The 11695-nt window shown below is 42.8% G+C and overlaps 1 protein-coding gene across 1 annotated transcript; it reads left to right on the top strand.

Annotated features, from left to right (window-relative positions):
- Positions 1-7657: 7657 nt before the first annotated feature.
- On the top strand, positions 7658-8717 carry LOC138946634 (histone 24-like). Its single transcript, XM_070318074.1, has one exon. It carries the CDS (start codon positions 7725-7727, stop codon positions 8313-8315), a length of 591 nt encoding a protein of 196 aa, XP_070174175.1. The 5' UTR covers positions 7658-7724; the 3' UTR covers positions 8316-8717.
- The last annotated feature ends 2978 nt before the right edge of the window (positions 8718-11695 follow it).

Here is an 11695-nt window from a genome sequence, read left to right as displayed (position 1 = left end):
TGTAGACCTGCTAGCGCCTTATTCACCTTCGATCGTGTGTACACACAAGCACAAGGCAAATCCGCACGGTAAAAATCCTGTAATCCATGTCAAAGTTCGGTGGGAAGTTATAGAAACACGAAATAAGGGTAGTTGCCCTGGATTTCCTCAAGAAATTAAGAAGAAAATACCAACCATGCTTCCCCCCGAAAGCGGCGTAGGGCTGTCTTATTGGGGCGGGGATATAGCTCAGTTGGTAGCGCGCTGGATTTGTATTCAGTTGGCCGCTGTCAGCGTGAGTTCGATCCCAGGTTCGGCGGAAATTTATTTCAGAGTCAACTTTGTGTGCAGACTCTCTTCGGTGTCCGAACTCCCCCCCCCCCCCCCCCCCCCCCCCCCCCCGTGTACACTACATTGGGTGTGCACGTTAAAGATCCCACGATTGACAAAAGGGTCCTTCCTGGCAAAATTGCCGCTTAGGCACAGTTAATAATTGTCTACCTATACCCGTGTGACTTGGAATAATAGGCCGTGAAAGGTAAATATGCGCCGAAATGGCTGCAATTACTGGCCGTATAAAATTTCATCTCACACGGCATCACTGCAGAGCGCCTAGAACTGTACCCACGGAATATGCGCGATATAAGCCTCATTGATTGATTGAGTAATTGGCGGGGTTAAAACGGTCATGCACGTAAAAAGAAAACAGATGATTTTTGTGTCATTCAACTTGAATGCCTGTGGAAAATTTGTGCCAGATTGTTGAAGGTGAGTCAGGTTTTATAGTGGGAATTACCAGCGGAGACACGCCGTTTGTGCTACTCGGTGTAAATGCTGAATGAACTCCAACCGGCTGATTTGTGTGTTTTCGAAACGGAAAAAGATATGATATCGAGCAAACACACACTGTTTGGACGGCCTCTGTCTTTCGAAAACTGCAGATCTGCTCAGTATCATAATTGTATTTACTGTAAATACCATTAACGGCGTGAACCCCCTGGTGTATCCCGTGATTATGTCCGGAATTTCTTTTTTTGCTCATGCAGGTATTTAATAATTCCAAAACCGGGAGATGATATTTACACCAAGCATTTGCGGAGGAGATGTCCGACTGTGAAATCCAAAGAAGAACGACTCTCGCGCGCCACAGGTAGCCTAAATGATTTCTGCACGGTGTGTTTGTGTTAATCACACACACACACACACACACACACACACACACACACACACACACTGATTAACACACACACACACACTCACACACACACACTGATTAACACACACACACACACTGATTAACACACACACACACACACACACACACACACTGATTAACATACACACACACACACACACACACACACACACACACTCACACACACACACACACACACACACACACACAGGCTATGGACACCTTAGATCTTTATGAAACTTTCCACACTGTGAATTATTGCCGATAATCATTCCCAGTAATGTTTGTTCGGTCTCATTTTGTTTATAAATGTCTAATGAAAAAAGTTGAGGTGGCACTGTGCCAGCCGCATTTTAAAATCAGATTTTGGTCAAACATTCTTTGACTTGGCCCGGACTTTGTGTTCCGTAGATTAAAACAAAATTGCAATAACTTACATATAACTTACATATAACTTACATATAACTTACATATAACTTACATATAACTTACATACACAAACATGTTCTATTGCATTGTTATGTTTTTTTCTGTATCTAAAAATGTATACGGTAGAAAAGTTATATTTGAATTGATGCTATGCTACATAATAACTAAACAGTACTGTCTCGTCCGTCAACAGGTTTTAGTCAGCCAAGACTCTCGGTAAAGAATCTTAGATTCCGTTTTGATGTTTAGGTCGCCAGTTTGACTGAGAATTGTAATATGGCTTGACTGACGCGACTTTTTCTTTTTTTCTTGTTTTTTGATGGCCGCAGGAGCGGTCATCTATTGGAATGCATTCGGAGAGGTGACATGTCTCGTTTTGTTACCGTTCTCACGAGATCAGTTACAGGTGTGTGTTTTTCTCTCTCTCTCTCTCTCTCTCTCTCTCTCTCTCTCTCTCTCTCTCTCTCTCTCTCTCTCTCTCTCTCTCTCTCTCTCTCTCTCTCTGTATGTATGTCTTTGTCTGTGTCTCCCTCTGAGTCTCTCCGCTTCTGTCTTTCTATGTCTGTCTCTGTCTATGTGTGTGTGTGTGTGTGTCTCTCTCTCTTTCGCTCTCGCTCTCTCTCTCTCATCTGACTCCTGGCACACAGGTCAAAGCAGAGGTTAACTTGAGTGCACGTGTACCTCACAGGAGGGGGGTGATTCGGGTCAGAAGTGGGGTAAAAGCACTTTGGTCTTTAGTCTTTGGGTTATAGCTTTCTGTGGAGAAGATGCCAACATGGAATTGCACTATGCTCTACTATTTATTGTCCTTGTCTATCGGGGGCTGGGCCGCTATTGCGCGGGTCCGCTATTGCGCGGGGCCGCTATTGCGCGAATCTAACCCTAACCCTAACCCTAACCCTAAAGATTCGCGCAATAGCGGCCCCGCGCACTGAATAGCGGCCCGCGCAATAGCGGGCCGACCCCGTCTATCGGACACGAAGAAGGGAAGCTACAATCGCACCAGGCCATATAATACTCTTTGTTTCCTGAGCCTGGACCATTGAGACGGTTACCTCATAGATCTGTTCATTCTTCACTGAGTTTGTCGGTGTCAAAAGTTATACCCCCATTCCACACAACCGTTCTTTGTCCCGTTCCCGTACCAACCAAGGAATACTGCCACAACAATGGAACGCTGCGCAAACGACCGTTTTTTGGCATCTTTCAGCAGCGTCTGACCATAGTGGCAGCCGTCCTTGGTCGGTAAGGGAACGTGGACCTAGAACGGATGTGTGGAATGCGGGTATGACAACTCAGTGTGTGAGAGCGCTACCGTTGCGTTATCGTTTGTTTTAAGTCCAAGCGTTCCGTTACCGATGGGTTGAGGTTCCATTACCGTTCATTCTAATCGGGAGGGGAACGGCTAAAAATTTGAACATGCAGCCCAAACTCAGCCGTCCCTACCGACCCTACCGTTCAAAGCAGTTCCGTTAACGATCAGTTACTGACCGTTCATTGCGGTTCTGTCCCGATCCCTCCCGTGCCCGCACCGTTCCTTGGTCGGTACGGGAACGGAACCTAGAACGGTTGTGTGGAAAGGGGGTATAAGACTCGACCACTTCGGCTTATGGTGGAGACAGCTGGAAGATCTCTGGATATAATTGAAGAGGAGTTGTCTTCCTTTTAGAAAATGTGTACTCTGCCTTGCAGATTAAAAATTTGTGCTGTCGGGGCTGGGTAAAGGGAGTGGAGGGTGGGTAAGCGAGGGGTAAGAGAGACGAAAGCGAAAACTGGACAGGGAAAAGTCACTGCCTGAAGTATTCAATAAAGCCACACACACAAAAAAGAAATTACCACATAATTATGCAGGTTTTCAATTCATATTTTTGCAAAGTATCTGCACAAGCATGTGTGCCTCTGTGAGTGTTCGTGGCTGCTTTCACGGAGTGCCTGTATCCTCAGGAATTTGAGGATTTCTTTTATCTCTCTTTTTCTGACACCGTTGATTTAACGTCATTTTTACAGGACAGTTTTTTCCTTTCAGTTATAAGTTGTAGTAGTTTGACCTTATTGTTTTAGGACAAGTAGAGCTCGTTCACCAGTAGCAAAGACTCACTCAGCCCGTCAGTGTGCCTGGGTGTGTGTGATGGGGGGGGGGGGGGGGGGCTCTCCCCTCTTCCGTGACCGGCCACCTGCAATGTACGGACAGGTTTGCACTGGCCCAAGGGTGTCCGTTCATGAGAGGGACTGCTGTAACAGCAAAACTAGTGTGAAACATAAGTAATCAATCTATCCACTTGACTATATTCACAACAGGGACCTATCACTCTTCTTTGCATGTTTTTATGCCTACGGATTTTCAAATACTCTGCAACACATGTAACCCAAATTCAACATGTGCCCGTACAATACCGCTTCTCAGTTTATGTAAACATTGCTTCGGCCATGTTGATTTTAATCAACCAATTTTCTTGTCTCTACTTGTTTTTGTTTATTTTGTGTGTGTGTGTCAGTCATGTGTGCCAGTGCGTGTGTACCGTGTGCCGTGTGCTTGTGTGTGTGCGTCGGTGTCACGTGTGTGCGTGCAGCACGTGTGCCGCGTGTGACGGTGTGGGCGGCGTTTGTCAGTGTGTGTGCGGTGTGTATTTGTGTGTGTGTGTGTGTGTTTCAAATGGGGGGAGGCGGGGGGGGGGGGGGAGGGTACTCTGCCTTTCCGGCATAAACAGTTTTGGTTTTTTTAATGTGTGCGGTGTTTTACTTTGTGTTTTATTGTGTTTGCCGTCCTTTGCCGAAAATTGCTCTGTCAGTCAAGATACAGAGAAAGCTCGCCGTAACTGAGTGTCACTGATGAAAAATAGGATTTTTAAAACTTTCTCTCTCTATAGAGGAACTTCGATTTTGACGTCAGCGACTCCGTTTTAGTAATAGTAAGACTGAATAAAAAATAAAATAAAACTATTGAAAAAGCGTGAATATTTTGAGCGGTCTTCCATCCTGCAGTAGTACGGCTGAAACATCAATGGGGAAAAAACAAAAAGTAAATGAAAATCAGTCATCGCAACGTAATTACTATGAAAAATTAACTTGAACTATAATAAAGAAATGAATTGAAAATTGATCAATAAATTGATTAACCGATGAAATGGAAAACACTTTTGGAAAACTAGTAATTAAAGCAGCTAATCAACCATGACTCTCAAACTCGGCATCAGTCATTACTCAGGGAGTCAGTGGCCGACGGACTGCCGAACTTAATTGGGCCTCAGTGTCATCAGTCAGTCATAACGACAGCTATTCGAGTCCTCATGGCGGCGTTAATCCATTAAAACACGCATAAAAAAAAGTTTAGAATGATTGACTGAAAAGAAAAGCAGGACAAAAATATCGATGTGCGCAGTTTCGTATAAAAATTATTTTCCAAAATTCCCCACTGTGTTTTATAAAATAATCATATTATGAAAGCACATACTTTCTTATCTTAGTTGTTATGTATTTATTGTTAGTAAACATCGGCATTATTCATGTTTTACTTTAAACGCAATCATTGTTATTTATAGATCACAGGCACCTGATGTAAGTAGGTCACACACGTGTAAATGTTGTGCCCAGTCCTTGTTTTTGTTTCTGTTATTATTTTAGTTAGCAGGTCTAGTTGAGCACGTATTAAGTATTATGTACCCACTACTAGTTATTGTGCATTTTAGTTAATGGACTGATGATGTCATTGTATGGAGTCGACGCACGTGCGAGGATATGTATGTGTGGGGGGGGGGGGGGGGGGGGGCGCGGGAGATGGAAGCTTGCTGTATGTTATGTAATGTATATATTGTGTGTGATACGTGGAAATGTGATACTATTTATTTGCATGTATGATACAGGTACAAATGTGATAATTGTAGGCTTATACTAGTGATTACTGTGTGTGATACATGAAATGTGATATGAATGCTGTTTTTATATGTTATACTCTTACTTTCTCCCAAGCGCAAGACAAATTCTTCTCTGAAAATTGAAGCCAATAAAATTTGAGTTGAGTTGAGTTGAGTTGAGTAGATATCGATCATAATAACCAGGCTGATTTCGGCGTCCCAGCACTGGAACGGGACGATTGAAGAATGACATGCCAAGAGATAAATGTCACTCAAGTCTAATAATACGAGCCTATAATCAGTCCCGACGAGACATCGTAATAACTGCTTAGAACTGATCACTGCTGCAGTTCAGTGCTAGCATCAAAGAGTGGAGGTTGCATCAGGGCATCGCTGCAGCAGTTTCAGCTGTGCACCGTCGCCCTGTTCCAGCTCACCGCTACTGCGCACTAGTTATTTTGTTGATGCAGTGAGCCCAAAACCTCACCGTGTAAAACGCTGTGACCGAACTGACAGACACTTGCAGAGAAGAACTCGAAAACAAAAATTACTTCCATAGTCCACTAATGATCTATACATTTAACTTTAATTAGTTTAAACTTTTTTTCACGTCAGTTCTTTTGATACACGCGCATGACATCATCAGCGGCCCGCAAGACTGCCAGTGACCTAATTTTCACACAGTGTGCTACTGTTAAATCTTTGAACAGCACTGCCCACTTCGTTTAAAAACGTCCGAAGATATTTTCGCGCGATTTTCTTACAGTAACAAACATTTAAAGCGTATTTGTAACAGAAATATGTTTTTTGAAAACCTTCAAACATAAACCCCAGAAAATATTTTTTGGGGAAGGAAACTGAACAGTCACAGCGCTTTGGCTTCCGCCATTTTCAACTGATCAGACGCCCTCTTGGACCAAATTTCCCCCGCACTTCTTAGCCAATCTACCAAATAAAATACCGTTTTCTGTAACTAATAAATATTATATGATATTCTAAGCATTCTCACTGCAAAGCAGTCTGCTTTAGCGTTTCCACGAACAAGAAACTCAAACGCACATCACTATAGCGCCCGCACAACCGGTTGTACAAATCGACCGCCATTTCTTGCATTCCCGTTCATCCTTTATTATAGAAAATCGTCTGTTTTCTACGCTATAACTTAAAGTAATGAACATTTCAAAAATATACAAACATAATGTTATTCTCTGCATGTTTATTTTGTGTGTAGGATTGCTAGATTGTGCGAGAAACCGTAAATCATAATGTTGCTGCCATGGCATATGAAGAGAGGGGACAGGGACATTGAAAGTCGAACAGAAACGATCAAAGGCCACCCTTCTTTTTATCATTAAAATCCACGATCTGACACATATTTTCACACAGAAAGATAGCTTTTGTCATAATAAACATGTTTCATTCTGTGGCAATTATAGCATTATGCCTACAATTTGATGTAGAAGCAGAAACAATTCGAAGCTACAACGGCCACAGAGACGCCATTGTGGAAATCTACAATCTTGGGGAGGGAAAAATGTCAAACAATATGCAGCAAAATCAGCCTCTGATATATATTCCATGGACACAGAAAGGATGGATTTTAAAAGAAAAAGCTTATTTGAGCAGTGTGGCAAAGTTTCAGAATTATCTGCACAAGATAGATAAGGAAAACAATGATTTGAATGAAATAGTAAACGTAAAGAAGAAACCAAATTATGCGGAGTTTGTGTTTCATGCTGATTAAAAAAGTAAGTACAAACTCCTTAAAAACGCAAATCATACTTGGAAAATTATATCCGCAGGTACATGAAAGGTTTGTCTAAATGTGTATATTGATTTCTGATCCTTGCGTAAGGCAGTATCTATGTTTTGATTGTTTTTGTCAAGCGTAATCGTTTCTGACGGTGGAAAGATAGCAGGTTTTTTGCTTATATCTTTGTGCTGAAAGAGCGTATACAGTTCAATTTAATATTAAATGAAAGCTTAGGTACTGCTGATTCCAGCAATATGCAATGTTTACATGTTTTTCGGCGTGTAGGAAAAGAACGAATCAAAAAACAAATGACAACTAACACAAATTTGGCCAAACGAGCGTTCGCGAGGGCCGATTCGCGTGCAGCGGCGTGGTGCTTTCAGAGCAGTCCGCGCGTAGGCTATAAAAGGCCTGGAAAAACCGCCGTGGGGCCATTCGCTTTGTCGGCTCGCTAGCAAAGAGTACTCGCTCCACTTCAACTTCTCTCGTCTCACCGCTCGTACCGCTTAAATCAACCATGTCTGACGCCGCACAAGTCGCTGCCCCTGCTGCTCCGGCCAAGAGCCCCAAGAAGGCCTCCAAGCCCAGGAAGCCCACCAAGCCCGCGGACCACCCCAAGTACAATGCCATGATCGCCGCCGCCGTCACCTCCCTGAAGGAGCGTGGTGGTTCTTCTCGCCAGGCCATCCTCAAGTACATCATGGCCCACTACAAGGTCGGCAACGAGGTGACCAAGATCAACGCCCGAGTCAAGACCGCCCTGAAGGCTGGCGTCAAGGCTGGCACGCTCAAGCAGGCCAAGGGAACCGGAGCCTCGGGGTCTTTCCGTCTGGGAGAGAAGAAGGTGGCTGCCGCCAAGCCCAAGAAGGCAAAGAAGCCCAAAGCTGCTGCCAAGAAGCCTGCCGCCAAGAAGGCTGCCAAGCCCAAGAAGGCCAAGTCACCTGCCAAGAAGGCTGCCAAGCCCAAGAAGGCCAAGTCTCCCGCCAAGAAGGCTGCCAAGTCTCCTGCCAAGAAGGCTGCCAAGTCTCCTGCCAAGAAGGCCGCCAAGCCCAAGAAGGCCAAGTCTCCCGCCAAGAAGGCCGCTGCCAAGAAGGCTGCAAAGAAGTGAACGGGCTTCACGACTCACCTGCCATTTTGTTTTCTTTTTAACCCCGGCCCTCCTGAGGGCCACCCTCTTTTTCCCAAAAGGGAAGAATGTATCGTTGCCAAAGGTTGTCACAAAGTGACTTCCATTTTAATGTATGACAGTATAAATGTTGTATTCTGTGTTACCTTTTTTGTGTTCGTTTGAGGTATGTGTATGTTAGTGTGTTCCTGTTTCCCTTTTGTTGTTGGATGTCTTTTCCCGTCCAGTGTCTGTGTTTCTGTGTTCCACTTTGCTTTGTGATTCAGTAATATCCTCTATGTTGTCATTCAGAGGTGGTGTTCCTCATTGTGGTGTGATTCCGTACTTGTATGTTGGGTACGTTGTGTTATCCTTCAGTGAGTAAAATATATTTCCGTGTTCCTGTTTGTGTAGTCGTTCGCTATTTGTGTGTAGGTCCGTTTTGTGTATCTGTTTGCGTTGTCATTCGATATTTCATAATTTGTATGTTTCTGTGTTCCTGTTTGTGGTATCCGATATTTTTTTTTTAACCAGATGGCACGAAAGATTGTCGAGGGGAGAATGATAGACGCAACATCATAGTGAACACAATCAGAGATTTCTTATGAGGGCTTACTTGTGCCAAAACCTGGGGTTACCATTATCACGTGGAAATGAGTAATTAATACTGTCAGTTTTCACGTGTTAAGTACTAATTTTGATGTGAAAGTTACTAATTTTGACGTGAAAGTTACTAATTTTCAGTGTTGGCTCTAACAATCCGTCAGAAAGCAAGCCAAAACTAAAAATAAGTAATTTTCACATGAAATTAGGTCATTAAACACGTGAAAATTAGTACAGTTAATTTTCATGACATAAATTTAGTAATTTTCACGTGTTAATTACTAATTTTCACGTGTTAATTACTAATTTTCACGTGTTTATTACTATTTTTCACATGATAATTACAATTATGTAGTTCTGGCACTAGTAAGCCGTCATAATTTCTCTTCTATGTTTTCACTGGCACAGTGACCTAAAGAGAAAGTTGGTCCAGTGAGAAACTTCAGATCGCTACCGGCAGTCGTACACCGACACAGTAAACGTAGGACTCAGAATGAAACGAGTGTTGTTCCCTAAGATAAATTTGATAAAAAAAACATGTTCTTTATTTGCAAGATTTTCTTTGTTTAACTTTGGAGCGAAAAAAAGACCAAAACATTTTTCTTTCATTGGTAGTTTGATAGGAGATGCAGAATACACGCCCCCCCAAAAAGTTGGAGAAGCCTTGCAATTATTGTTTAAGAAAAAAATGAAAAAAATGAATTGCTGAAGAGTGTTTGTGAACAGACGTTTCAATGTAGCATTTTCCTGTTAGACTGAGATTTTCCGTCAGACAGTGAGAAGAAACAAGTAAAGTAATCACACTAATTCCTTCAGTGGACATCTTTCAACCATTTATTGGACAAACAATTGCTGCTTGTTTGAACATATTTATGTTAACCTGCTCTGACTCGCACATTTGTTTGCCGAGGGTATGGGTGAGATACTTTTAAAGAATCACAAAGTACTATCGTAACACACACACACATAAAGCAAGACAAGAATGGTACATTTTATCTAAGATCCATATCTCACGTGTTGATACATTTCATTAAGAAACTGAACTAGGGGTCCTTAACGTCCTCACAGGAAATGTTCCTTTTAGGGACATGAGTTGATGATACCCTAAGTTGATGACCAGGGCCGGACTAGGCGAAGAGGAGGGGGGGGGGGGGGTTGCCAGTGGTGGCCCAGGGGGATGTCCCCCCTGGCGGCAGGGGCGGATCAGTTCATTTTATGACTGTTTTTTTTCAAAAGTAGATTGTGAAGATATGGGTGTGAAGGCGCGAAGCGCCTAGCTTGTTAGGGGGGTCCGGGGGCATGCCCCCCCGGAAAATTTTGAAAAAAAGGATGCAAAATGGTGCAATCTGGTACATTCTGAGGATGATCATTACCAGTTTCAGGCAGCAGATTTTGTCACTGATTAATACCCCAAAAATTGAAACTCAATGTAAAATAAAGAAATGCATACCTCATTCAATATTTTTATTTTTTGGCTGGGGGGGGGGGGGTCCGGAAACCCTAGACCCCCCCCACGTTGTGGGGGTCAGGGGGCGAAGCCCCCTGAAGCTGACGGGTAGGTCATATTCTGAGATAGGAAAATGGTCGCTCCTTGCATGAAACGGCATAAAATAAGCAATAATAAAAAATAAAAAAAATAAGTAAGGTACATGTTTAGGCTAGGGGGGGGGGGGGGGGTTGCGCAACCCCCATAACCCCCCCGGTAGTCCGGCCCTGATGACTTCATTAAGAAATTAGTACCCCATCATTTATTTATCAATAAATCCAAGGGAAGTAATCGAAAACATACCTGCGTACAGAAAAAGCACAGTTTCTTCCCTTCTAATAGGTAGACTGCAAAGTAAGGCCAACAAGATAAGTGACAAAAAGCTTGTGAACTGGGAAACAAAGTGTGAATTTTGATTGGCTTTGATTTGAAATGACGTGAGAAGATCCTGGCAAAAGGTATTTGCCACTGACCATCGCTAGCTGGTCTTGCCGGAAAAGACACGTTTCTATTTCTAATTTGTGGTAGGCAGAAGCCCATGGTGGTAGGTTAATTTAAGTTGCACAAATCAAAGAATGATTTCTCACGAAAGAGCATCAAACCCAATCTATTCCTATGCCGGAACACAAGAAGGTTTCATGCAGACGGTGAGTTTTCCGATTACAGACACTTGACACTAGGTTGGAGGGGCTAGGTGAGATCACCTAGTTAAATATGGTATGTATTTATACTCAGTGGGTCAGATATGCTCGCGCAAGCATCTCAGGTATACGGTCTCGCAGGAACACTGACTGTCTCGTTCTGTGTAAAATGTCATATTTTGGTCAAAACTACAAATAACGTACGTTATTACCCGTTTGCAGTTGTCTGAAACAGTTGTTTTATCTTTATATATATATATATATTTTTTTTAAAAATTTTGTTTAAAGTAATATAGTGCCAACTATACACATTTTGATATGTGGGTGAGAACAAAATATATTCCCCAAAAGTATATCTAATTTAATTTACTATTTGTTTTATGTTTTAGCAACCTAGTGTTAATAAGATCTTCATAATGTCCTATTTTTCCCCCCACTCTTGTACTATCTATTTCCAGAATCTTTGTGTGTGTGTGTGTGTGTGTGTGTGTGTGTGTGTGTGTGTGTGTGTGTGTGAGGTGCGTTTGCGTAAGGGTGTGTGTGTGTGTGTGTGTGTGAGGTGTTCATGCGTGTGTGTGTGTTTAAAACAAAATTGAATTGTGAATATATTCTGTGTTAAGCGCCTGTGCTCACACCCCTTCCCCCGTCTTGTG

The sequence above is a fragment of the Littorina saxatilis genome, linkage group LG14, assembly GCF_037325665.1.
Source record: "Littorina saxatilis isolate snail1 linkage group LG14, US_GU_Lsax_2.0, whole genome shotgun sequence".
Taxonomy (NCBI): Eukaryota; Metazoa; Mollusca; class Gastropoda; order Littorinimorpha; family Littorinidae; genus Littorina; species Littorina saxatilis.
The sequence above is the reverse complement of the archived record's forward strand: the minus strand, read 5'-3'. Positions and strand labels throughout refer to the sequence as shown.